Here is a 27972-nt window from a genome sequence, read left to right as displayed (position 1 = left end):
TGCAGAGCAGTGACCGAATCGAGTGGAGCGCATCGGGGAGCACCTCCTGCCAGCGGGAGGTCGGAAGGCCCCTAGACTTTAAGGCTAGTAGGGCGGCCTTCCAAACTGTTGCATTCTCTCTTTCCACCTGTCCGTTCCCCCGGGGGTTGTAACTGGTGGTCCTGCTTGTGGCTATACCCCTAGCGAGCAGGTACTGGCGGAGTTCGTCGCTCATAAACGATGAGCCCCGGTCGCTATGGATATAGCTGGGGAAACCGAACATGGTGAAGAGGCTGTTCAGACATTTAATGACCGTGGCACTGGTCATGTCCAGGCAGGGGATAGCGAACGGGAAACGGGAGTACTCGTCAATGATGTTGAGGAAGTACACATTGCGGTCGGAGGAGGGGCGAGGCCCTTTGAAATCGACGCTCAGGCGTTCGAAAGGGCGAGTGGCTTTTATCAGGTGGGCTCTGTCTGGTCTATAAAAGTGCGGTTTGCACTCAGCGCAGACTTGGCAGTTCTTGGTCATGGTCCTGACCTCCTCAATGGAGTAAGGCAGGTTGCGGGCCTTGATGAAGTGGAAGAACCTGGTGACCCCCGGGTGGCAGAGGTCATTGTGGAGGGCCCTCAGCCTATCGATCTGCGCGCTGGCGCAGGTGCCACGCGATAGGGCATCTGGGGGTTCATTGAGCTTCCCAGGCCGGTACAAGATCTCGTAATTGTAGGTGGAAAGTCCGATTCTCCACTTCAAGATCTTGTCATTTTTGATTTTGCCCCTCTGCTTGTTGTTGAACATAAAAGCAACTGAACGCTGGTCAGTGAGCAGGGTAAATTGTTTTCCAGCCAGGTAGTGCCTCCAATGACGCACAGCCTCCACAATAGCCTGGGCCTCCTTCTCGACCGCGGAGTGTCTGGTCTCCGGGCCCTGGAGGGTTTGTGAGAAGAATGCCGCAGGTCTCCCCGCCTGATTAAGGGTGGTGGCCAGAGCGAAGTCGGACGCATCGCTTTCCACCTGGAAGGGGATGGATTCGTCCACTGCGTGCATGGTGGCTTTGGCAATGTCCTCCTTGATACGATGGAAGGCCGAGCGGGCCTCTGCCATCAGGGGAAAAGAGGTGGATTTGATCAGCAGACGGGCTTTGTCTGCATAGTAGGGGACCCACTGGGCGTAGTAGGAAAAAAACCCTAGGCACCTCTTCAGAGCTTTTAGGCAGTGGGGCAGTGGGAGTTCCATAAGGGGACGCATCCGGTCGGGGTCGGGACCGATGACTCAGTGTTCCACAACACAGCCAAGGATGGCGAGGCGGTCTGTGCGGAATATGCACTTCTCCTTGTTATATGTCAGGTTCAGGAGTTGGGCGGTGCGGAGGAATTTCTCGAGGTTTGCGTCATGGTCCTGCAAGTCATGGCTGCAGATGGTCACATTGTCCAGATATGGGAAAGTGGCCTGCAACGCATTTTGATCGACCATCCGGTCCATCTCCCTTTGGAAGACGGAGACCCCGTTGGTAACGCCGAAGGGAACCCTAAGGAAGTGATAGAGGCGGCCGTTTGCCTCAAAAGCAGTATACTGGCGGCCTTCGGGGCGGATGGGGAGCTGGTGGTACGCTGATTTCAGGTCAATGGTCGAAAAGACGCGGTACTGCGCGATCTGGTTGACCATGTCAGCTATACGGGGGAGTGGGTAGGCGTCCAGCAGGGTGTAGCGGTTTATTGTTTGGCTGTAGTCGATGACCAGGCGTTGTTTCTCGCCGGTCTTAACGACCACAACCTGGGCTCGCCAGGGGCTGGAGCTGCCCTCAATAATCCCCTCCTTCAGGAGCCGCTCCACTTCGGTTTTGATGAAAACCCTGTCCCCGGCACTGTATCGCCTGCTCTTTGTGGCGATGGGCTTACAGTCGGGGGTGAGGTTAGCAAACAGTGGGGGGGGGGGGGGTGGGACTCTGTGTGGAGAGGTTGCATCTGGTGCGCGGCGGGCAATTTGGAGGCTGCTGGCTGCGGACTGTGAGTGGGGGGAGGGGGCCACCGTACGCCATCGTAACGCTTTTGAGGTGGCATTGGAAATCCAACCCCAGTAGAACGGCAGCGCAAAGTTGGGGCAGGACCAGGAGTTTAAAATTATTGAACACAGTCCCGTCTACTACTAGTGTCACCACGCAGTAGCCGCCAATGTCCGCTGACTGGGACTCGGCGGCCATAGAAATCCGCTGGTGCGCAGGCAGGACTGGGAGAGAGCAACGCCGCACCGTGTCGGGGTGGATGAAGCTCTCTGTGCTCCCGGATTCAAAAAGGCAGTTTATTGCATGGCCGTTTACCTTAACGTCCATTTTGGACCGAGCTAGTTGGTGCGGTCTCGTTTGGTCCAGCGTAACAGAGGCCGGCGTAGGGGTCGGTGTGTCGCTGCGGGTATCAGATGGGGGGGGTTGGCGGCCTGCTGCGTCCTGGCTGGTGTCCAAGATGGCGGCGTCCATGATTCCCATGTGGCTGGAGTCGTCCAAGATGGCTGCTGCTGCGGTGGTTCGCACATGGCTGGGGAGGCCCAAGATGGCGGCCCACACGCGGCGCTGTTGGGGGCCCAAGATGGCGGCTCGCACGGCCCACACTCGGCACTGCTGGCGTTCGGGGTGGCTTTGGCCTTGCAGACGCTAGCATAGTGTTCCTTTTTCCCGCAGCCCGAGCAGGTCGCATTCTTCGCCGGGCAGCGCGCTCTGGGGTGTTTGGCCTGGCCACAGAAGTAGCATTTCTGGCCTTGGGATACTGCTGTCTGGCTTTGGGACACTGCTGCGGTGGTTGGGCCGTTGTTGGGCTGTGGCTGGGGTGGCACGGTGCTATGGGGCTGTCCTACCGTGTCCCAGGTTGTCGTTCCCCGCGGCGTCCACGGTGCAGAGGAGTAGGCATCCATGCCCCGGTAGGCTGCGTCCAGCGTTAGTGCGATTTCGGAGGCTTTGTCGAGGGTGAGGTCACTCTGCTCCAGCAGTCGCTGTCGGGTGTAGTTGGACCTGTGGCCCGCTACGAAGGCATCCCGGATCAGTTCCTCCGTGTACTTAGTGGGCGTTACCGCCTTACACCCACAGGCCCGGCCAAGCACGGACAGTGCTTGGAGGTATTCCTCAGTCGATTCCCCAGGTTGTTGCTTGCGACTCCCCAGGAGGTGCCTGGCGTAAACTTCGTTCACAGGGCGCGTGTACTGGGTCTTGAGGAGCTGGAGGGCGGCTGTGTACGAGGTCGCGTCCCGGATGACTGAGTACACTCGGTGGTTCACCTTGGAGATCAGGACAGACAGTTTGTTCGCATCCGTTACGACCGCAGTGGAGGCAGTCAGGAATGTCTCGAAGCCAGTGAGCAAACTTGTTGGAAGCGTCCGCTTCCCGACTGTCCAGGTCCAGGCATGCTGGTGTGAGGATCTTCTCCATTATAAAAAATTTAGTTAATAAAATTGATGCGCCATCAATTACTCAAAAGACTGAGGTTAAGCGAGTAACAACCAGGCTTTTATTAACTAAAGAATGAAGGTCTAGTCTCGAGTGGTCGACCCGTCCAGAATACTAAGGGACTGGGAGGTAGTCACTTATATACCTGGAATAGTGGGAGGAGTCAGCCGAGGCATGTCCAGACCTGTACCTAGTGGAATACACATACACATACAGACAGGTATAACAGTGGTTTACCACACTCCCCGAGACGGACCCTCTGATATAAAGAGTCGACTGGATCCATGTTTATCTGTAATTTAAACAGAGGTCTGGTCATGTTCCGAGCTCTTTCCCCTAGAGGAGAGGGTAGAATGGGGGTCTTTAGTGTTAAATGGTTTCACCTGGGTCCATTGCTTCCATCGCATACCCATCGGTTCCTGTAGACAAACACACGTATCACTTGTCATTAATACAGTACATGGCCCCATCCAACAGGCCCCATTCCCTTTCTTCCGATAACTTGTGTCATTATTTGTTGACCTATTCTGGGCAACTCGTCTGGTTTAAGTCCAGCATTCTGCCTTTCTAGATCTTTAATCTGTTGTTGGTTCCTCACTACTTTATTTAGTGCTTGTACCTCCTGATTTAGTTGTACTAAGTATCGCCTTTATCTTGCACTGGTCCTGGTCCTAAATACATACTTTAGTTCTGTCTTCACAAAGGAGGACACAAGTAACCTCCCAGAGATGTCGGGGAACATAGGGTCTAATGAAAGGGAGGAACTGATAGAAATCAGTATTTGTAGGGAAATGGTGTTCGGGAAATTGATGGGATTGAAGGCTGATAAATCCCCAGGGCCTGATAATCTACATCCTAGGGTACTTAAGGAAGTGGCCCTAGAAATAGTAGATGCATTGCTGGTCATCTTCCAAAATTTGATAGACTCTGGAACAGTTCCCATGGATTGGAGGGTAGCTAATGTTACCCCACTATTCAAAAAGGGTGGGAGAGAGAAAATGGGGAATTATAGACCGGTAAGCCTGGCATCGGTAGTGGGGAAAATGCTAGAGTCCATTTTAAAGGATGTAATAGCAGAGCACTTGGAAAACAGTGACAGGATCGGACAAAGTCAACATGGAGGGTCCCTAAACTTACATAGAAACATAGAAGATAGGAGCAGGAGTAGGCCATTTGGCCCCTCGAGCCTGCTCCGCCATTCAATGGTCAAGTTTCTGGAGTGGGACTTGAACCCACAACTTTGTGCCTCAGAGGCGAGAGTGCTACCCACTGAGTCACTGGCTGACACTAAAGAACAAGCAGTTCTGACGAAAGGTCATTGACCTGAAACGTTAACTCTGTTTCTCTCTCCACAGATGCTGCCTGACCTGCTGAGTATTTCCAGCATGTTCTGTTTTTATTAAAGAAACGAGGGAGTGATTGCTGACAGGAGGAATGTTGGGTCGTCCTGCACATGCGCACCTCCTTGGCGGCTGAGGCGAAACACCGACTCGCCCCCACCTGAGCCGCTCACGCGTACCAGATGTTGCGGCTCCGCATGTGCGCCCGATGTTCCAACCGCGGGGTTTTGTGCGCTGAGCATGCGCGTTGTGGACCGATCGGGACGGGCGATTGTGGAGCAGGAGGGAGAGCGTGGGAGCCATGAGCACATGCGCGGGACTCGGAGTCAACAGAGTGTTTTCTGGAGCGTGGGGGCTTGTGGGTATTACAGCCACCATCACTGCTGATCCTTTCAACCAACCTGTGCAGCAGCTGGAGCCTGAAAATCAGCTTCACTGCCCCTAGGTTCGGAAAGGGGAAAATTAAACAACAGTTTGCCTCTGATCCTTTTCTGATCTCAATTTACAGGGTTATAGAAGTGGAGCAGTTACAGGCGGGAAGCTCAGACCAAACATTACGTCAACATCTGACAGAGTCGCTGGATTCATCAGGACCTGAATATCATCGGCCTTTGCACATGGAAGGAGAAAGCAGCGATCGCAGCGATGACAAACCGCACATGTGTTCGGTGTGTGGACGCGGATTCAGCCGATCGCCTGACCTGGCGAGACACATACACCATCACACCGGGGAGAAACCGGGTAAAGGTGGGGACGGTGGGAAGGGATTCAGTTCCCCGTCTACGTTGGAAGTTCAACGGCGCAGTCACACCAGGGACAGTCCGTTCACCTGCTCCGTGTGTGGAAAGGGATTTGTTTGTTCATCCCCCCTGCAAACACACCAGCGAGTTCACACTGGGGAGAGACCCTTTCAGTGTTCTGACTGTGGGAAGAGCTTTAAAAGCACTGGGGATCTGAAGCGACACCAGCTTGTTCACACTGATGAGAGACCATTTCAATGCTCTGACTGTGGGAAGAGCTTTAAAAGCGCCAGGGAACTGAAGGAACACCAGTTTGTTCACAAAGATGAGAGACCATTTCAGTGTCCTAACTGTGGGAAGAGCTTTAAAAGCCCCCAGCATCTGAAGCAACACCAGCGAGCTCACACTGATGAGAGGCCGTTTAAATGTTCTGACTGTGGGAAGAGCTTTAAAAGATCCAGGGATCTGAAGAAACACCAGCGAGTTCACACTGGTGAGAGGCCTTTCACCTGCTTCGTGTGTGAGAAGGGATTCACTGAGTCATCCCACCTGCTGGCACACCAGCTTGTTCACACTGGAGAGAGACCCTTTAAATGTTCTGACTGGGAAGATCTTTAAAAGCTCCAGGGAGCTGAAGAGACACCAACACCTACACACTGGAGAGAAACCACCTGCTCTGAATGTGGGAAGGGATTCACTCGGTCCTCCACCCTCTTAGCACACCAGCTTGTTCACACTGACGAGTGACCCTTTAAATGTTCTGACTGTGGGAAGAGCTTTAAAAGCTCTAAGAGCCTTAAGGGACACCAGCGTGTTCACACTGATCATCAAATCTAACAGCACAGAAGGAGGTGATTCGGCCCATCCTGTCTGTGCCGGCTCTTTGAAAGAGCTGTCCAATTTAGTCCCAAACCCCAGCTTTATCCCCAGAACTCTGCAAACTAGTCCTCTTCAAGTACATGTCCAATTACTGTTTGAAAGTTCCTGTGGAACCTGATTCCAGCATCCTTTCAGATGGTGCATCCCAGATCTTAACAACCCTCTGTGTGAAAACAATTCTCCTCATTTCCCTCTAGTTCTTTTAGCAACTATTTTAAATCTGTGACCTTTGGTTACCGACCCACTTGCCAGAGTGAACAGTTTCTCCCTACTTGCTCGATCAAAAGCCCCTCATTATTTTGAACACCTCTATTAGGTCTCCTCTTAACCTTCTCTGCTCTAAGGGGAACAATCCCAGCTTCTCCAATCTCTCCACATAACTGAAGTCCCTCATCCCTGGTACCATCCTGGTCAACCGCCTCTGTACCCTCTCCAAGGCCTTGACATCCTTCCTAAAGTGTGGTGCCCAGAACTGTACACAAGACTCCAGCTGAGGCCAAAACCCTGCAGCTGTACAAAACCCTGGTTAGACCACACCTGGAGCACTGTGAGCAGTTCTGGGCACCACACCTTAGGAAGGATATATTGGTCTTGGAGGGAGTGCAGCGTAGGTTTACCAGAATGATACCCGGACTCCAAAGGTTAAGTTACGGGGAGAGATTACACAAATTAGGGTTGTGGTCCCTAGAATTTAGAAAGTTAAGGGGTGATCTGATCGAAGTTTTCAGGATATTAAGGGGAACAGATAGGGTAGATAGAAAGAAACTATTTCCGCTGGTTGGGGATTCTAGGACTAGGAGGCATAGACTAAAAGTAGAGCCAGACCTTTCAGGAGTGAAATTAGGAAACATTTCTACACACAAAGGGTGGTAGAAGTTTGGAACTCTCTTCCGCAAACAGCAATTGATGCGAGATCAATTGTTAATTTTAAATCTGAGATTGATAGGTTTTTGTTACCCAAAGGTATTAAGGGATATGGGCCAAAGGCGGGTGTATGGAGTTAGATCACAGATCAGCCATGATCTCATTGAATGGCGGAACAGGCTCGAGGGGCTGAATGGCCTCCTCCTGTCCTATGTTCCTCACTAGTGATTTGTAAAGGTTTAGTGTAACTTCCTTGTTTTTGTATTCAATGGCATTATTTGCAAAGCCAAGTATCCCACACACTTTCTGAACCGCCTCACCAACTTGCCGTGGCACTTTCAAAGACTTGTGAATATGGACCCCCAGGTCCCTCTGCTCTTGCACCCCCTCAAAATAGTCCCATTTAGATTATACGGCCTCTCCCTGTTGTTTCTCCCAAAGTGCATCACTTCACACTTATCCTCATTTAATTCCATCTGCCTTGTGTCTGCTCATTTCACAGTCTGTCTCTGTCCTGCTGAAGTCTGCTACTACTATGCTCACTATTTACTACATTGCCAAGTTTTGTATCATCTAACTTCAAACTTGTGCACCTATACCCAAGTCCAGGTCAGTTATATATAACAAGAAAAGCAATGGTCCTAATCCCGACCCCTGGGGGAACCCACTGCATACTTCCCTCCAGTTAGAAAAACATCCCTCAGCACTGCTCACTGTCTCCTATCCCTCGTCCAATTATATACCCAAATTACCATCAGCCCTTTAATACCATGTGCTTCTATTCTCCATATAAGTCTTTTATGTGGTACTTTATCAAATGTCTTTTGAAAGTCCATATGTATAACATCTACTGCACTACCTTCATCACTTGGTAAAATAATGGGACTCAAGGCGGATAAATCCCCTGGACCCGATGGCTTGCATCCTAGGGTCTTGAGGGAAGTGGCGGTAGGGATTGTGGATGCATTGGTAATAATTTTCCAAAACTCACTGGACTCAGCAAAGGTCCCGGCAGATTGGAAAACTGCTAATGAAACACCCTTATTTAAAAAGGGTAGTAGGCAGAAGGCTGGAAACTATAGACCTGTTAGCCTAACATCTGTGGTTGGTAAAATGTTAGAGTCCATTATTAAGGAGACAGTAATGGGACATTTGGATAAACATAATTTAATAGGACAAACTCAGCATGGTTTCATGAAGGGGAAGTCATGTTTGACAAATTTGCTTGAGTTTTTTGAGGAAGTAACATACAGGGTGGATAAAGGGGAACCAGTGGACGTAGTGTATTTAGACATCCAAAAGGCATTTGACAAGGTGCCACACAAAAGATTATTGCTCAAGACAAAAAATCACGGGAGCGTGGGTGGAGGATTGGCTCTCTAACAGAAAGCAGAGAGTTGGGATAAATGGTTCATTCTCAGATTGGCAACCAGTAACTAGTGGTGTTCCGCAGGGGTCAGTGCTGGGTCCCCAACTCTTTACAATCTATATTAACGATTTGGAGGAGGGGACCGAGTGTAACATATCAAAGTTTGCAGATGATACAAAGATGGGACGGAAAGTAGTGAGTGAGGAGGACATAAAAAACCTGCAAAGGGACATAGACAGGCTAAGTAAGTGGGCAGAGATTTGGCAGATGGAATACAATACTGGAAAGTGTGAGGTTATGCACTTTGGCAGGAAAAATCATAGAGCAAGTTATTATCTTAATGGCAAGAAACTGGAAAGTACTGTAGTACAAAGGGATCTGGGGGTCCTGGTGCACGAAACTCAAAAAGTTAGTATGCAGGTGCAGCAAGTGATCAAGAAGGCCAATGGAATGTTGGCTTTTATTGCTAGGGGGATGGAATATAAAAACAAGCAGGTATTGCTGCAGTTGTACAAGGTATTGGTGAGACCGCACCTGGAATACTGCATACAGTTTTGGTGTCCATACTTAAGAAAAGACATACTTGCTCTCGAGTCAGTACAAAGAAGGTTCACTCGGTTAATCCCGGGGATGAGGGGATGGTCATATGAGGAGAGGTTGAGTAGATTGGGACTCTACTCATTGGAGTTCAGAAGAATGAGAGGCGATCTTATTGAAACATATAAGATTGTGAAGGGGCTTGATCGGGTGGTTGCAGTGAGGATGTTCCCAATGAAGGGTGAAACTAGAACTAGGGGGCATAATCTTAAAATAAGGGGCTATTCTTTCAAAACTGAGATGAGGAGAGACTTCTTCACTCAGAGGGTGGTAGGTTTGTGGAATTTTCTGCCCCAGAAACCTGTGGAAGCTACATCATTAAATAAATTTAAAACAGAAATAGATAGTTTCCTAGAAGTAAAGGGAATTAAGGGTTACGGGGAGCGGGCAGGAAATTGGACATGAGTCTAGGTTCGGAATGGTCATGGTCCTGTGGGTAGTGGAGTGGGCCCAGGGGCCGTGTAGCCTGGTTCTGCTCCTACTGTGTTCTAATTCTGTGTTAGATTTCAGGAGATGGTTTTATTCCTGTTCCTGGCTGGGGTGGAGATCGCCTTTACAGAAGCTAAGTACTGTAGAAAATATAGGGACAGAGTGATCTCCTGGAAGAATTTCGATCGCCTAGATAGGTCGGAGAGGAATTTCCCAGATTTTTTCTCCCAAATTGGCCATTGGGTCTTTATCTGGTTTTTCGCCTCTCCCGGGAGATCACATGGGTTCGGGTGGATGCAGAGTGATAGAAGATTCGAGATTAGGATCAGATCAGCCATGATCTTATTGAATGGTGGAGCAGGCTCGAGGGGCCGATTGGCCTACTCCTGCTCCTATTTCTTATGTTCTTATGTAACCCTCTGTTACTTCATCAAAGAACTCAAACAGTTTAGTCAGACATGATTTACCTTTAGCAAATCCACTGGCTGCCCCTTATTAACCCATGCTTCTCCAAGTGAGAATTAATTTTGTCCTTGACAATGGTCTCTAGTCGTTCACCCACCACTGACATTAGACTGATTGGCCTGTAGTTACCAGGTTTATCCCTCTCCCCTTTTTTAAACAGGGGTGTAACATTTGCAATCCTCCAGTCTTCTGGCACCACTCCCCTATATCTGAGGGAGATTGAAAGATTGTGGTCGGAGCTTCTGCTATCTTCACCCTAGCTTCCCTCAGCAATCTAGGATGCATCGCATCTGGACCGGGTGACTTGTTAACTTTGAGTGATGCCAATCTATTTAGCACCTCCTTTCTATCCATTTTTATCCAATTTCTCTACTCCCCCCTCCTCTACTGCGACATTAACTTCATCCTCTTCTTTTGTGGAGACAGATGCAAAGTACTCATTCAGTACCTCAGCCACACCCTCTGCCTCCGTATGATCATAATACAGTCAAGCAGAGTCAGCATGGTTTTATGAAACGGAAATCATGTTGACAAATTTGCTGGAGTTCTTTGAGGATGTAACGAGCAGGGTGGATAAAGGGGAACCAGCGGATGTGGTGCATTTGGATTTCCAGAGGGCATTCGATAAGGTGCCACATAAAAGGTTACTGCACACAATAAGAGCTCACGGGGTTGGGGGTAATATATTAGCATGGATAGAGGATTGGCTAACTAACAGAAAAGAGAGAGTCGGGATAAATGGGTCAAATGCAGGACGGATGTTCCCGATGGCCGGGGAGTCCAGAACCAGGGGTCATAGTCTAAGGATAGGGGGTAAGCCATTTAGGACAGAGATGAGGAGGAATTTCTTCACCCAGAGAGTGGTGAACCTGTGGAATTCTCTACCACAGAAGGCAGTGGAGGCCAATTCATTAAATATATTCAAGAAGGAGTTGGATATATTTCTTAAGGCTAAAGGGATCAAGGGATATGGGGAGAAGGCAGGGACAGGGTACTGAGTTTGGATGATCAGCCATGATCTCATTAAATGGCGGAGCAGGCTCGAGGGGCCGAATGGCCGACTCCTGCTCCTATCTTCTATGTTTCTATGTATTTTCAGGTTGGCAAACTGTAAGAAAAGTAAAAAAGCAAATTATTATTTAAATGGAGAGAGATTACAAAATGCTGCGGTACAGAGTGACCTGGGGGTCCTTGTTCATGAAACACAAAAAATTAGCATGCAGGTATAGCAAGTAATCAGGAAGGCAAATGAAATGTTGGCCTTTATTGCAAGGGGCTGGAGTATAAAAGCAGGGAAGTCCTGCTACATCTGTACAGGGTATTGGTGAGACCACACCTGGAGTACTGCGTACAGTTTTGGTCTCCTTATTTAAGGAGGGATATACTTGCATTGGAGGCAGTTCAGAGAAGGTTCACGAGATTGATTCCTGGGGTGAAGGGGTTGTCTTATGAGGAAAGGTTGAGCAGGTTGGGCCGATACTCATTGGAGTTTAGAAGAATGAGAGGTGATCTTATTGAAACATATACGATACTGAGGGGGCTCGACAGGGTAGATGCAGAGAGGATGTTTCCCCTCGTGGGGAAATCTAGAACTCGGGGGCACAGTCTCAGAATAAAGGGTCGCCCTTTTAGAACTGAGATGAGGAGGAATTTCTTCTCTCCGAGGGTCGTAAATCTGTGGGATTCTCTGCCCCAGAGAGCTGCGGAGGCTGGGTCATTAAATACATTTAAGGTGGAGATAGACAGGTTTTTGAACGATAAGGGAGTGATGGGTTATGGGGAGCGGGCAGGGAAATGGAGCTGAGCCCAAGATCAGATCAGCCATGACCTCATTAAATGGCGGAGCAGACTCGAGGGGCCAAATGGCCGACTCCTGCTCCTATTTCTTATGTTCTTATGATGAGCCCCTATTTGGTCGCTAATCGGCCCCACCATTCCTTTAACTATCCTTTTACTTTTCATATGTTTATAGAAAATTTTTGGGTACCCTTTTATATTACCCCCTAATCTTTTCTCATATTCTCTTTGCCCTTCTTATATCCTGTTTCAATTTCCCCCGCACTCTCTGTATTCTGCCTGGTTTTTGACTGTATTCTGTACCTGACATTTGTCGTAAACCTCCTTTTTCTGTTTTATTCTAACCTCTATATCCTTTGTCATCGGGAGCTCTAGCTTTGGATGGCCCATCGTTCCTCCTTATGGGAATATGCTTGGTTTGTACCTGAACTATCTCAGCCTTGAAGGCCTGCCATTGGTCATTCACTGTTTTCCTGGACAATCTTTGTTTCCAGTCCACCTGTGCTCGATCCCTTCTCAAATCACTGAAACTGGCTCTCTTCCAGCTGGGTATTTTCACCGTTGATTTTATTTTGTCCCTTTCCATAACTTTTTTTTTATTCATTGATGGGATGTGGGCGTCGCTGGCTAGGCCTGCATTTAGTGCCCATCCCTAATTGCCCTAGAGAAGGTGGTGGTGAGCCGCCTTCTTGAACCGCTGCAGTCCATATGATGTAGGTACACCCACAATGCTGTTAGGAAGGGAGTTCCAGGATTTTGGCCCAGCGACAGTGAAGGAACGGTGATACAGGTCCAAGTCAGGATGGTGTGTGGCTTGGAGGGGAACTTGTAGGTGGTGATGTTCCCATGCGTCTGCTGCCCTTGTCCTTCTAAGTGGTAGAGGTCGCAGGTTTGGAAGGTGCTGTTGAAGGAGCTTTGGCGAGTTGCTGCAGTGCATCTTGTAGATGGTACACACTGCAGCCACAGTGTGCCAGTGGTGGAGGGAGTGAATGTTGAAGATGGTGGATGAAGTGCCAATCAAGCGGGCTGCTTTATCCTGAATGGTGTCGAGCTTCTTGAGTGTTGTTGGAGCTGCACTCATCCAGGCAAGTGGAGAGTATTCCATCACACTCCTGACTTGTGCCTTGTAGATGGTGGAAAGGCTTTGGGGAGTCAGGAGGTGAGACACTCGCCACAGAATTCCCAGCCTCTGGCCTGCTCTTGTAGCCACAGTATTTATATGGCTGGTCCAGTTCAGTTTCTGATCAATGGTAACCCCCAGGATGTTGATAGTGGGGGATTCAGCGATGGTAATGCCATTGAATGTCAAGGGGAGATGGTTAGATTCTCGCTTGTTGGAGATGGTCATTGCCTGGCACTTGTGTGGTGCGAATGTTACTTGCCACTTGTCAGCCCAAGTCTGAATGTTGTCCAGGTCTTGCTACATATGGACACGGACTGCGTCAGTATCTGACGAGTCTCGAATGGTGCTGAACAGTGTGCAATCATCAGCGAACATCCCCACTTCTGACCTTATGATGGAGGGAAGGTCATTGATGAAACAGCTGAAGATGGTTGGGCCTAGGACACTGCCCTGAGGAACTCCTGCAGTGATGTCATGTGATTGAGATGAATGACCTCCAACAACCACAGCCAACTTCCTTTGTGCTAGGTATGATTCCAACCAATGCAGAGTTTTCCCCTTGATTCCCATTGACTTCAGTTTTGCTAGGGCTCCTTGATGCCACACTCGATCAAATGCTGCCTTGATGTCAAGGGCAGTCACTCTCACCTCACCTCTTGTCCATGTTTGGACCAAGGCTGTAATGAGGTCAGGAGCTGAGTGGCCCTGGCGGAACCCAAACTGGGCGTCAGTTAGCAGGTTATTGCTGAGTAAGTGCCGCTTGATAGCACTGTCGACGACACCTTCCATCACTTTGCTGATGATTGAGAGTAGACTGATGGGACGGTAATTGGCCGGGTCGGATTTGTCCTGCTTTTTGTAGACAGGACATACTTGGGCAATTTTCCACATTGCCGGGTAGATGCCAGTGTTGTAGCTGTACTGGAACAGCTTGGCTAGGGGCGCAGCTAGTTCTGGAGCACAAGTCTTCAGTACTATTGCCGGAATGTTGTCAGGGCCCATAGCCTTTGCAGTATCCAGTGTCTTCAGCCGTTTCTTGACATTACGTGGAGTGAATTGAATGGGCTGAAGACTGGCATCTGTGATGCTGGGGACCTCAGGAGGAGGCCGAGATGGATCATCCACTCGGCACTTCTCGCTGAAGATAGTTGAAAATGCTTCAGCCTTGTCTTTTGCACTCACGTGCTGGGCTCCACCATCATTGAGGATGGGGATATTTTTGGAGCCTCCTCCTCCTGTTAACTGTTTAATTGTCCACCACCACTCACGACTGGATGTAGCAGGACTGCAGAGCTTTGATTTGATCCGATGGTTGTGAGATCGCTTAGCTCTGTCTATCGCATGTTGCTTCCGTTGTTTGGCATGCAAGTAGTCCTGTGTTGTCGCCTCACCAGGTTGACGCCTCATTTTTCGGTATGCCTGGTGCTGTTCCCGGCATGCTCTCCTGCACTCTTCGTTAAACCAGGGTTGATCTCCCGGCTTGATGGTAATGGTAGAGTGAGGGATATGCCGGGCCATGAGGTTACAGATTGTGGTTGAATACAATTCTGCTGCTGCTGATGGCCCACAGCGCCTCATGGATGCCCAGTTTTGAGTTGCCAGATCTGTTCAAAATCTGTCCCATTTAGCACGGCGGTAGTGCCACACAACATGGTGGAGGGTATCCTCAACATGAAGACGGGACTTCGTCTCCACAAGGACTGTGCGGTGGTCACTTCCACCAATGCTGTCATGGACAGATACATCTGCAACAGGTAGATTGGTGAGGACGAGATCAAGTAGGTTTTTCCCTCTTGTTGGTTCCCTCACCACCTGTCGCAGACCAAGTCTGGCAGCTATGTCCTTTAGGACTCGGCCAGCTCGGTCAGTTGTGGTGCTACCGAGCCACTCTTGGTGATGGACATTGAAGTCCCCCACCCAGAGGACATTTTGTGCCCTTGCTACTCTCAGTGCTTCTTCCAATTGGTGTTCAACATGAAGGAGTACTGATTCATCAGCTGAGGTAGGTGGTAATTAGTAGGAGGTTTCCTTGCCCATGTTTAATTTGATGCCATGAGACCTCATGGGGTCCTGAGTCAATGTTGAGGACTCCCAGGGCTACTCCCTCCCGACTGTATACCACGGTGCCACCACCTCTGGTGGGTCTGTCCTGCCGGTGGGACAGGACATACCCAGGGATGGTGATGGTGGTGTCTGGGACATTGGTTGTAAGGTATGATTCGGTAATTATGACAATGTCAGGCTGTTGCTTGACTAGTCTGTGGGACAGCTCTCCCAATTCTGGCACAAGCCCCCAGATGTTGGTAAGGAGGACTTTGCAGGGTCGACAGGGCTGGGTTTGTCGTTGTCGTTTCCGGTTCTGAGGTCGATGCCAGTTGGTCCATCCGGTTTTATTCTTATTGTTTTTCGTAGCGGTTGTTTACAACTGAGTGGCTTGTTCGGCCATTTCAGAGGGCGGGTTGTCTTATGAGGAAAGGTTGGACAGGCTAGGCTTGTATCCGCTGGAGTTTAGAAGAGTAAGAGGTGACTTGATTGAAACATATAAGATCCTGAGGGGTCTGGACAGGGTGGATGTGGAGAGGATGTTTCCTCTTGTGGGAGAATCTAGAACTAGGGGTCACTGTTTAAAAATAAGGGGTCGCCCATTTTAGACAGAGATGAGGAGAAATTTTTTCTCACAGACGGTCGTGAGTATTTGGAACTCTCTTCCTCAGAGGGCGGTGGAAGCAAAGTCTTAGAATATTTTTAAGGCAGAGGTAGATAGATTCTTGGTAAGCAAGGGGGTGAAAGGTTATCGGGGGTAGGTGGGAATGTGGAGTAATCAGATCAGCCATGATCTTATTGAATGGTGGAGCAGGCTCGAGGGGCCGAGTGGCCGACTCCTGCTCCTAATTCGTATGTGACCTATGCCCATTAACTCCCAGATCCCTCTGTCCCTGCACACTGTTTAAAACTGTGCCATTAAGTGTATATTGCCTCTCCCTGTTCCTTCTGCCAAAATGCATCACCTCACACTTCGATTGGGTCGATTGGGCTTATACTCGCTGGAGTTTAGAAGAATGAGAGGGGATATCATTGAAACTTATAAAATTCTAACAGGACTAGACGGACTAGATGCAGGAAGGCTGTTCCCAATGGTCGGGGAGTCCAGAACCAGGGGTCACAGTCTAAGGATAAGGGGTAAGCCATTTAGGACAGAGATGAGGAGGAATTACTTCACCCAGAGAGTGGTGAACCTGTGGAATTCTCTGCCACACTGGGCAGTTGAGGCCAATTCATTAAATATATTCAGGAAAGAGTTGGATATATTTCTTAAGGCTAAAGGGATCAAGGGATATGGGGAGAAGGCAGGGACAGGGTACTGAATTTGGATGATCAGCCATGATCTCATTGAATGGCGGAGCAGGCTCGAGGGGCCGAATGGCCTACTCCTGCTCCTATTTCTTATGTTCTTATAAGTGCAAGTCTTTCTTGAACCCACAACCTTCTGACTCTGCTATCCACTGAGCCACAGCTGACTCCAGTCTTTTACACAGTTTCATCATAACTTTCTTGCTTTTGCACTCTACGCCTCTCCTAAAGCAGGGGCGTTATGATGAATTGTTAAACAGTTTTATTTTGCAGAGTGACCTAGGCTGTCTGTAGGAAACAATTTTGCATTTGAAAGCAGCTTGTATTGTGAAGCTTGTGCCCCTTTGCCAGGCCCGCTGCCTGCGGCCCCTCTCCCAGATTCCAGCCCCAGCTCTGTGCTGACTGAGCTGCTCTCACCTGGGGACAGCGCGTCACAATCGGCCCCAGCGCACCTGAGCTAGAGAGAAGGCCCCGCCCCCTTGCCGCGCCGCCATTGGTTGGAGGACCAGGCCGCCCAGTTCAGTTCTCCCACCTCAGCCCTCTTCCTATTGGTCAGAGCTCCTGTCAGTCAGAGGCCCGGGCCGGCCGACATCCACCTGAATTGGCCTCTTCCGTTGATGACGTCAGAATTGGGCCCCCGCCCACCATCGCCAGGGAGGGAGGGAAGGTCCCGCCCCCTAGCCACGCCGCCATTGGTTGGAGGACCAGGCCGCCCAGTTCAGCTCTCTTCCTATTGGTCAGCGCTGCCGTCAGTCAAAATCACATTGCTGCGGCTCAATCCGCTCCATTCGGCGTCCGCGGAGGTCCCGCCCGCCCGACTCTCAGGTTTGGTTTTTCTCGTATTTTACTTTATAATCTCGCGCTCCGCTCCCTCACCTCACCTCGATTTAAAACGTCAACTCAAATTTCTCTCCACGGATGTTGCCTGACCTGCTGAGTTTTTCCAGCATTTTCTGTTGTTATTTCGGATTTCCAACATTTGCAGTATTTTGCTATCGTTTCTTGACTTTACCCCGGCCGCTGATTCCGCCTCTTCCCTGGGCCCGGCCTTCCGTCTGCTTCCCGGAGGCCCCGCGCAGGCGCACTGGCAGTCTGGTTTTGTGGTGGGCCCGAATGAGCATGCGCGGCCCCGCCTCCACATTTAAAGGGTCACCCACCCCCTCCACATTTAAAGGGTCACCCACCCCCTCCACATTTACAGGGTCACCCACCCCCTCCATATTTAAAGGGACTCCCTCCCCCCTCTCGTGTGTTCTTCTGATTAAAGGGTCTGTGACAATTCCCCCCACCACCGCACTTTAGCAAGGATGTGAAAGAGCTTGAGAGCCAGCTAGTGGCTCAGTTGAGAGCACCCTCATCTCTCAGTCAGAAAGTTGTGGGTTGAAGGTCCCCACTCCAGGGACTCGAGCACATAAACCTAGGCTGACGCTCCGGGGCAGTGCCGAAGGAGCGCCGCCCTGTCGGAGGGGCGGTGCCCTGTCGGAAGGGCAGTACTGAGGGAGTGCCGCACTGTCAGAGGGGCAGTACTGAGGGAGCCCCGCACTGGCGGAGGGGCAGTACTGAGGGAGCCCCGCACTGTCGGAGGGGCAGTACTGAGGGAGCGCCGCACTGTCGGAGGGCCGTCTTTCGGAAGAGACGTTCAGGTGGACATAAAAGATCCCATTATTTCGAAGAAGGGCAGGAGAGTTATCCCCGGTGTCCTGGCCATTATTTATCATGCAAATTGGCTGCAGTGTTTCCCACATTACAACAGCGACTACTCTTCAAAAAGTAATTCATTGGCTGTAAAACCGTTGGTCGTGAAAGGCGCTGTATAAAGGCCAGTCTTTCATAAGAACATAAGAAGTAGGAGCAGGAGTAGGCCATACAGCCCCTCGGGCCTGCTCCGCCATTCAATAGGATCATGGCTGATCTGAATCTGGACTCACGTCCACTTCCCTGCCCTCTCCCCGTAACCCTAATTCCCTTATCTGCTAGGAAACTGTCTATCTCCATTTTAAATGTATTTAATGTTGCAGCTTCCACAGCTCTCTGGGGTAGCAAATTCCATAGATTTACCACCCTCTGAGTGAAGAAGTTTCTCCTCATCTCAGTTTTGAAAGGGCAGCCCCTTATTCTTAGATTATGCCCCCTAGTTCTAATCTCACCCATCAGTGGAAACATCCTCCCCGCATCCACCCGATCAAGCCCCCTCACAATCTTATATGTTTCGATAAGATCGCCTCTCATTCTTCTGAACTCCAATGAGTAGAGGCCCAACCCACTCAACCTTTCCTCATACGTCAACCCCCTCATCTCTGGAATCAACCGAGTGAACCTTCTCTGAACCGCCTCGAGAGCAAGTATATCTTTTCTTAAATATGGAAAGCAAAACTGCACGCAGTATTCCAGGTGTGGCCTCACCAATACCCTGTATAACTGAAGCAAGACTTCCCTGCTTTTATACTCCATCCCCCTTGCAATAACAGCCAAGATTCCATTGGCCTTCCTGATCACCTGCTGTACCTGCATACTAACCTTCTGTGTTTCATGCACCAGGACCCCCAGATCCCTTTGTACTGTAGCACTTTGCAGTTTCTCGCCCTTTAGATAATAACTTGCTCTTTGATTTTTTCTGCCAAAGTACATAACCTCACACTTGCCAACATTATATTGCATCTGCCAAATCTCTGCCCACTCACTTAGCCTGTCTATGTCCTTTTGCAGGTTTTTTATGTCCTCCTCACTCACTGCTTTCCCTCCCATCTTTGTATCGTCGGCAAACTTGGATATGTTGCACTCGGTCCCCTCCTCCAAATCGTTAATATAGATTGTAAAGAGTTGGGGTCCCAGCACTGACCCCTGCCGAACACCACTAGTTACTGATTGCCAACCCGAGAATGAACCGTTTATCCCAACTCTCTGTTTTCTGTTAGATAGCCAATCTTCCACCCATGCCAGTATATTACCCCCAATCCCGTGGTTTTTTTATCTTGTGCAGTAATCTTTTCTGTGGCACCTTGTCAAATGCCTTTTGGAAGTCTTTATTTTCTCTGCTGTATTTACATTAATTATTTATATAAACCTGTTTTACTGTCTCTTGCAAGGGGAGGAACTGCAGATGGGCAGCTCAACGCAAACTTCACACGACGATCTGACAGAGTCACTCGATTCATCAGGACCTGAATATCATCGCCATATGGAAGCGGAAAGCAGCAATCAGAGTGCGGACAAACTGCACACGTGTCTTGTGTGTGGACGTGGATTCAACCAAAGGTGCAGCCTGGGGAGGCACAAGTGTAACCAAAGCGAGGAGAATCCGTGCAAATGTCGGGAATGCGGAAAGGGATTCAGTTGCCTCTCCAAGCTGGAGACTCATCAACGCAGTCACTCTGTGAAATGGCCGTTCACCTGCTCCGTGTGTGGGAAAGGATTCACTCATCCCTCCACTCTGCGGGAACACCAGCTGGTTCACACTGATGAGAGGCCGTTTAAATGTTCCGAATGCGACAAGAGTTTCAAATGCTCCAAGATCCTGGAGAAGCATCGACGCATCCACACCGGGGAGAGGCCGTTCAGCTGCTCTCACTGCGGGAAGAGGTTTACGCACTCATCCAGTCTTCGGAAACACCAGTTCACGCACACCGGGAAGAGTCCGTTCCCCTGCTCAGTGTGTGAAAAGGGATTCACCAGTCCATCTCACCTGCTGACACACCAGCGCACTCACACTGGGGAGAGGCCATTCAGCTGCTCTCACTGCGGGAAGAGGTTTACGCACTCATCCAATCTTTGGAGACACCAGTTCACCCACACCGGGAAGAGGCCGTTCCCCTGCTCAGTGTGTGAAAAGGGATTCACCAGTCCATCTCACCTGCTGATACACCAGCGCACTCACACTGGGGAGAGGCCGTTCAGCTGCTCTCACTGCGGGAAGAGGTTTAAGCACTCATCCAATCTTCAGATACACCAGCGCACTCACACTGGGGAGAGGCCGTTCAGCTGCTCTCACTGCGGGAAGAGGTTTACGCACTCATCCACTCTTCGGATACACCAGCGCACTCACACTGGGGAGAGGCCGTTCCCCTGCTCAGTGTGTGAAAAGGGATTCACCACTTCAACTCACCTGCTGAGACACCAGCGAGTTCACACCTGAGCGCACTGGTCCCATTCTGCTGTCAATCACATGAAGGACTGTTCTGTGTTAATAATGGCAATTACGGGGTTGTCGGGGGGGGGGGGGCGGTTTGAAAACGCTGATAATAACCCCAGTAACTAGGCTGGAGTTTAAGAGGGGTCAGCCTTGGCTCAGTGAGCGACACTCCCACCTCTCGAGTCAGAAGGTCGTGGGTTTGAGTCCCACTCTGGAGACTTGAGCACGTAATCTAGGCTGACACTCTAGGGCAGTACTGAGGGAGAGGTGCCATCTTTCGGATGTGACGTTAAACCGCTGCCCCGTCTGCCCTCTCAGGTGGGTGTAAAAGATCCCGTGGCCGCTATTTTGAAAAACAGAAGGGAGAAAGGATCTCGACTTGGAAGATCAGGAAGTAGATGTGAAACTGTAATGTCGCTTGAAATGATTGTAAGACTGAATTTAACTGTGACTAATAATTGTGTTTTGTAGGTAACAGAGCGTGGGAAAACCAGTACGAATCCAGTATGAGGTGATTTTGGTGGTGCCTCCTGTGTCACTACCACCACAACTACCATGCTTTACGGGTCTAACAGGACCTGTCCCATCAACCAACACGTTTTTAAGTACGAGCTGCACAGTTATGTGGCACAATTCAGACCCGACATTCCCCTATTGTTTGAGGGTTTCAGTGAGCTCATGATACGACTGAACTCCTCCCTAAAGCATTTTTTATGTTTTGGAGCAAGACAACTGGAGAATAGATATTGAAATTGAAAGCATAAGGGACAACACACACTGGTGGGATATTGGGCTTAATACATCAGCATGCCCTTAGGCTCCTATTATTTCACACGCTCTGGTTGTTCTCCAACTTGTAATGATTTTGTATTTGAGATATGTAACCCATGTAGTAAAACTTTGAACTATGTAAGATCAGAAGTTTGTTTAAGATCTACCCAGTTAAACACAAATGTCACAAGGTAGGGAGTCAAAAACTGTTAGGACTAATAAGACAACATAGGGACAAACATGGAAATTCCTCATTGGATTAGGATAATTTCCCATGTACTGGTCATATCCCAACTTGTAGTAATGATGTGCTTACTATTCGACACCTGCTACCTGAAACACCTAAAGTCCAATGCCCAATCACATTTAAATATGATCACAGCCCAGAACATGTTAGAGTTACATAAACGGAAGAAAAATAATCCATATGTAAGATTTTAGTTTTGAGGGGTCGGCAAATGCCTCGCCCTCAAGGTAGGGATATGTAGGATAGGGTGTACCTGTAGGATTTAGTAAACATTATTAAGATTCGATAACCATTTTTATATAACTATAATATGTGAGATTGTATGTTAAGATCCTAAAAGCCTGTATAAAATGGAGAATGGCTGAGAACAAAGCAGGATGGGATTATGCCAACCTGACTAAAAACCAGTTTAAAATTACTGAAGTAATGGAATGTTGTGCTAAGTTTATGGAGACGAGGAATTCAGCAATATTATGCTTAAAGAGATAAAAACTAGAGAGATAGATAAGAGTTGGAGACGTCCTTCATTGGTCCAGCTATCAGATGGACCGACTGTGTCGTCAACATGCTCTGTGTTCTGTGAAAAGTGAAGATCTGAGATAAGGGTACTTTGTTATGCATGGAGAAAAAGTCAGAAGGATCAAACAAGGTCATAAGATGGGTAACGAGGGAGCAAGACTTTTTACCAGGTGTTAGAGGGTTAATTACTGCCACGTCGGCAAAACGAGAGGGAAAAGGGTATAAAGATATAGGTTTTGAACATCGAAAGCGCGCACCGTGTAACCAGAGATTGATAGGAGCTTCGGTCAACAGAACACAGCAAGATCCCAAGGAAGCGCGCATGGGTCAACGGAACACAGCAAGATACATCAGGAGACTTGCGCCGCGCTCACTCGGAAGGAATGCCGGGGTTTGAACGAACAGACTGTGACTCTCTTCTTAAGTACTACTTCTTTGTACCGGATTTTTAATGCTTAATAAACCTCTTTTACTGATACACAATATACCTGGACCCAGAGTGGTTTGTGTAGTCACGGACTGTTTTACTGATACACAATAGACCTGTACCCAGAGTGGTTTGTGTAGTCACGGACTGTTTTACTGATACACAATATACCTGTACCCAGAGTGGTTTGTGTAGTCGCGGACTGTTTTACTGATACACAATATACCTGGACCCAGAGTGGTTTGTGTAGTCACGGACTGTTTTACTGATACACAATATACCTGTACCCAGAGTGGTTTGTGTAGTCACGGACTGTTTTACTGATACACAATATACCTGTACCCAGAGTGGTTTGTGTAGTCACGGACTGTTTTACTGATACACAATATACCTGTACCCAGAGTGGTTTGTGTAGTCATGGACTGTTTTACTGATACACAATATACCTGTACCCAGAGTGGTTTGTGTAGTCATGGACTGTTTTACTGATACACAATATACCTGTACCCAGAGTGGTTTGTGTAGTCACGGACTGTTTTACTGATACACAATATACCTGTACCCAGAGTGGTTTGTGTAGTCATGGACTGTTTTACTGATACACAATATACATGGCCCCAGAGTGGTTTGTGTAGTCACGGACTGTTTTACTGATACACAATATACCTGGACCCAGAGTGGTTTGTGTAGTCATGGACTGTTTTACTGATACACAATATACCTGGACCCAGAGTGGTTTGTGTAGTCATGGACTGTTTTACTGATACACAATATACCTGGACCCAGAGTGGTTTGTGTAGTCACGGACTGTTTTACTGATACACAATATACCTGGACCCAGAGCGGTTTGTGTAGTCACGGACTGTTTTACTGATACACAATATACCTGGACCCAGAGTGGTTTGTGTAGTCATGGACTGTTTTACTGATACACAATATACCTGGACCCAGAGTGGTTTGTGTAGTCACGGACTGTTTTACTGATACACAATATACCTGGACCCAGAGTGGTTTGTGTAGTCACGGACACATTATTATAAGAGTTTTTGAAAGCTACATCAGTCATCGGGAAAATGCTGGAATCCATTGTTAAGGAAGTGGTATCAAGTCACTTAGAAAATCATAACATGATTAGGCAGAGTCAACATGGTTTTATGAAAGGGAAATCGTGTTTGACAAGTTTATTAGAGTTTTTTGAGGATGTAAGTAGCAGGGTAGATAAAGGGGAACCAGTGGATGTAGTATATTTGGATTTCCAAAAGGCATTCGATAAGGTGCCACATAAAAGGTTATTACACAAGATTAGGGCACATGGGGTTGGAGGTAATATAGTAACATGGATAGAGGATTGGTTAACGGACTGAAAACAGAGAGTAGGGATAAACAGATCTTTTTCAGGTTGGCAGGCTGTATCTAGTGGGGTGCCGCGTGGATCAGTGTTGGGGCCTCAGCTATTTACAATCTATATTAATGACCTAGATGAAGGGACCGAGTGTAATGTATCCAAGTTTGCTGATGATACAAAGCTAGGTGGGACAGTAAGCTGTGAGGAGCCTTTGGACCTTCTGACAATCACCTTAAATCTGTGTCCTCTGGTTCTCGAGCCTTCCACCAATGGGAACAGTTTCCCTCTACTCTGTCCAGACCCCCTCCCGATTTTGAATACCTCCATCAAATCTGCTCTCTACCTTCTCTGCTCCGAGGAGAATAACTCCAGCTTCTCCAGTCTCTCCACATAACTGAAGTCCCTCATTCCTGGAACCATTCTGGTAAATCTTTTCTGCAGCCTCTCCAAGGCCTTCACATTCTTCCTAAAGTGCGGTGCCCAGAATTGGACACAATAAGAAAGAAAGAAAGACTAGCACTTAAAAGAACATAAGTAATAGGAGCAGGAGTCGGCCATTCGGCCCCTTGAGCCTGCTCCGTCATTCAATGAGATCATGGCTGATCTTCTGCCTCAACTCCATTCACCGGCCCTATCGCCATATCCCTTGATGCCCTTACTAGTCAGAAATATATAGACCTCTGTTTTGAATATCTGGGGTAGAGAATTCCAAAGATTCACCACCCTCTGTGAAGAAATTTCTTCTCATCTCAGTCCTGAATGGCCGACCCCTTATCCTGAGGCTGTGGCCCCTGGTTCTAGACTCCCCAGCCAAGGGAAACATTCCCCCAGCATCCACCCCATCAAGCCCTGTAATAATTGTGTATGCTTCAATGAGATCCCCTCTCATTCTTCTGAATTCAAGAGAATACAGGCCTAGTTTACTCAATCTCTTCTCATACGACAGTCCCGCCATCCCAGGAATCAATCTCGTGAACCTTCGTTGCACTCCCTCTATGGCAAGTATATCCTTCCTTAGGTAAGGAGACCAAAATTGTACACAGTACTCCAGGTGTGGTCTCACCAAGGCCCTATATAATTGGAGACAGCGTTGGTGGTAACTCTCCAGTGATTTGAGGTGCACTGGAGAGGTACCACCAACGCTGCCTCCGCAAGATCCTGCAAATTCATTGGCAGGATAGACGCACCAACGTCCGTGTTCGCGCTCAGGCTCAGGCTAACATAGAAACATAGAAGATAGGAGCAGGAGTAGGCCATTCGGCCCCTCGAGCCTGCTCCGCCATTCAATGAGATCATGGCTGATCATTCAAATTCAGTACCCTGTCCCTGCCTTCTCCCCATATCCCTTGATCCCTTTAGCCTTAAGAAATATATCCAACTCTTTCTTGAATATATTTAATGAACTAGCCACCACCGCCCTCTGTGGCAGAGAATTCCACAGGTTCACCACTCTCTGGGTGAAGAAATTCCTCCTCATTTCAGTCCTAAATGTCCTACCCCTTATCCTTAGACTGTGACCCCTGGTTCTGGACTCCCCGACCATCAGGAACATCCTTCCAACATCTAGTCTGTCCAGGCCTGACAGAATTTTATAGGTTTCGATGAGATCCCCTCTCAATCTTCTAAATTCCAGTGAGTATAAGCCCAATCAACACAATCTCTCCTCATACGTCATTCCTGCCATCCCAGGTATCAACCTAGTGAATCTTCGCTGCACTCCCTCCATGGCAAGAACATCCTTCCTCAGATAAAGCGACCAAAACTGCACACAATACTCAAGGTGCGGTCTCACCAAGGCCCTGTACAACTGCAGCAAGACATCCTTGTTCCTGTACTCAAACCCTCTCGCTACGAAGGCCAACATACCATTTGCCTTCTTAACCGCCTGCTGCACCTGCATGCTTACCTTCAGCGATTGGTGCACAATAACACCCAGGTCTCTTTGCACTTCCCCTTCTCCCAATCTATTGCCATTCAGATAATAATCTGCCTTCCTGTTGTTGCCACCAAAGCGGATAACCTCACATTTATCCACATTATAGTGCATTTGCCATGTTTCTGCCCAATCACCCAACCTGTCCAAATCGTACTGGAGTTTCATGACATCCTCCTCGCAGCATACCCTCCCACCCAGCTTTGTGTCATCTGCAAATTTGGAGATATTATATCCAATTCCCTCGTCCAGATCATTAATATATATTGTGAACAGCTGGGGTCCAAGGACCGATCCCTGCGTAACCCCACTAGTCACTGCCTGCCACTCGGAAAAAGACCCGTTTATTCCAACTCTTCGCTTTCTGTCCGCCAACCAGTTCTCTATCCAAGTCACTACCTTGCCCCCAATCCCATGTGCCTTAATTTTGCATGCTAATCTCTTATGCGCGACCTTATCGAAATCCATCTGAAAGTCCAAATACACCACATTCACTGGTTCTCCCTTATCTATTTTACCAGTTACATCCTCAAAAAATTCCAGTAGATTAGTCAAGCATGATTTACCTTTTGTAAATCCATGTTGACTTTGTCCGATCCTGTCACTGCTTTCCAAGTGCTCTGCTATTACATCTTTTATAATGGACTCTAGCATCGAAGCTTTGACCACGCTCGATCAGCTCCGATGGACGGGTCACATTGTCCGCATGCCCGATACGAGACTCCCAAAACAAGCGCTCTACTCGGAGCTCCGGCACGGCAAGAGAGCCCCAGGTGGGCAGAGGAAATGCTTCAAGGACACCCTCAAAGCCTCCTTGAAAAGGTGCAACATCCCCACCGACACCTGGGAATCCCTGGCCCAAGACCGCATCTGGGAAGGCGCCGAACACCTCGAGTCTCTTCGCCGGGAGCAATCAGAAGCCAAGCGCAGGCAGCGCAAGGAGCGTACGTCAACCCAAGCACCCCACCCACCTGCCCCTTCAACCACCGTCTGCCCCACCTGTGACAGAGACTGTAGCTCCCGCACTAGACTCATCAGTCACCTGAGAACTCATTTTTAATGTGTAAGCAAGTCATCCTTGGTTCCGAGGGACTGCCTAAGAAGATATAATTGGAGTAAGACTTCTTTACTCCTGTACTCAAATCCTCTTGTAATGAAGGCCAGCATACCATTTGCCTTGTTAACTGCCTTTCATGATCACCGGATGCCCCAAAGCGCTTTACACCAATGAAGTACTTTTTGAAGTGTAGTTTCTGTTGTAATGTGGGAAACGCGGCAACCAATTTGTGCACAGCAAGCTCCCACAAACAGCAATGTGATAATGACCAGATAATCTGCGTCTTCATCATGTTGATTGAGGGATAAATATTGGGCTCAAAACACCGGTGATAACTTCTTCGAAATAGCACCACGGGATCTTTTACATCCACCTGAGGGGGCAGACGGGGGCCTCGGTTTAACGTCTCATCCGTAGGACGGCACCTCCGACACTGCAGCGCTCCTTCATTACTGCCCCTCCGACAGTGCGGCGCTCCCTCAGTACTGCCCCTCCGACAGTGCAGCGCTCCCTCAGTACTGCCCCTCCAACAGTGCGGTGCTCCCTCAGTACTGCCCCTCCAACAGTGCGGTGCTCCCTCAGTACTGCCCCTCCAACAGTGCGGTGCTCCCTCAGTACTGCCCCTCCAACAGTGCGGTGCTCCCTCAGTACTGCCCCTCCAACAGTGCGGCGCTCCCTCAGTACTGCCCCTCCGACAGTGCGGCGCTCCCTCAGCACCGCACTGGAGTGTCAGCCTTGCTTTATGTGCTCAAGTCCCTGGAGCGGGATTTGAACCCACAACCTTCTGACTCTGCTATCCACTGAGCCACAGCTGACTCCAGTCTTTTACACAGTTTCATCATAACTTCCTTGCTTTTTGCACTCTGCGCCTCTTCTAAAGCAGGGGAGTTATGATGAATTGTTAAACAGTTTTTTTTGCAGAGTGACCAAGGCTGTGTGTAGGAAACAATTGTGCATTTGAAAGCAGCTTGTATTGTGAAGCTTGTGCCCCTTTGCCAGGCCCGCTGCCTGCGGCCCCTCTCCCAGATTCCAGCCCCAGCTCTGTGCTGACTGAGCTGCTCTCACCTGGGGACAGCGCGTCACAATCGGCCCCAGCGCACCTGAGCTGGAGAGGAGGCCCCGCCCCCTTGCCGCGCCACCATTGGTTGGAGGACCAGGCCGCCCAGTTCAGTCCTCC

General features: G+C 49.1%; 1 protein-coding gene across 1 annotated transcript in view; it reads left to right on the top strand.

Moving 5' to 3' along the window:
- The window catches only part of LOC147083844 (uncharacterized), a 115049-nt gene extending 94470 nt beyond the window's left edge, over positions 1–20579 (top strand). The window contains exons 2-3 of the mRNA XM_085980109.1: positions 5442–5986; positions 19454–20579. Coding sequence (XP_085836235.1) covers positions 5442–5986; positions 19454–20499 — 1591 coding nt within the window. The 3' untranslated portion in view covers positions 20500–20579. The remainder of the gene's footprint in view (positions 1–5441; positions 5987–19453) is intronic.
- Positions 20580–27972: the final 7393 nt, after the last annotated feature.

The sequence above is a fragment of the Somniosus microcephalus genome, unplaced genomic scaffold, assembly GCF_052327205.1.
Source record: "Somniosus microcephalus isolate GS21.2 unplaced genomic scaffold, FLI_Smic_1.0 scaffold38, whole genome shotgun sequence".
NCBI lineage: Eukaryota > Metazoa > Chordata > Chondrichthyes > Squaliformes > Somniosidae > Somniosus > Somniosus microcephalus.
Note: the sequence above shows the minus strand (reverse complement) of the source record. Positions and strands in the feature narration are given on the sequence as shown.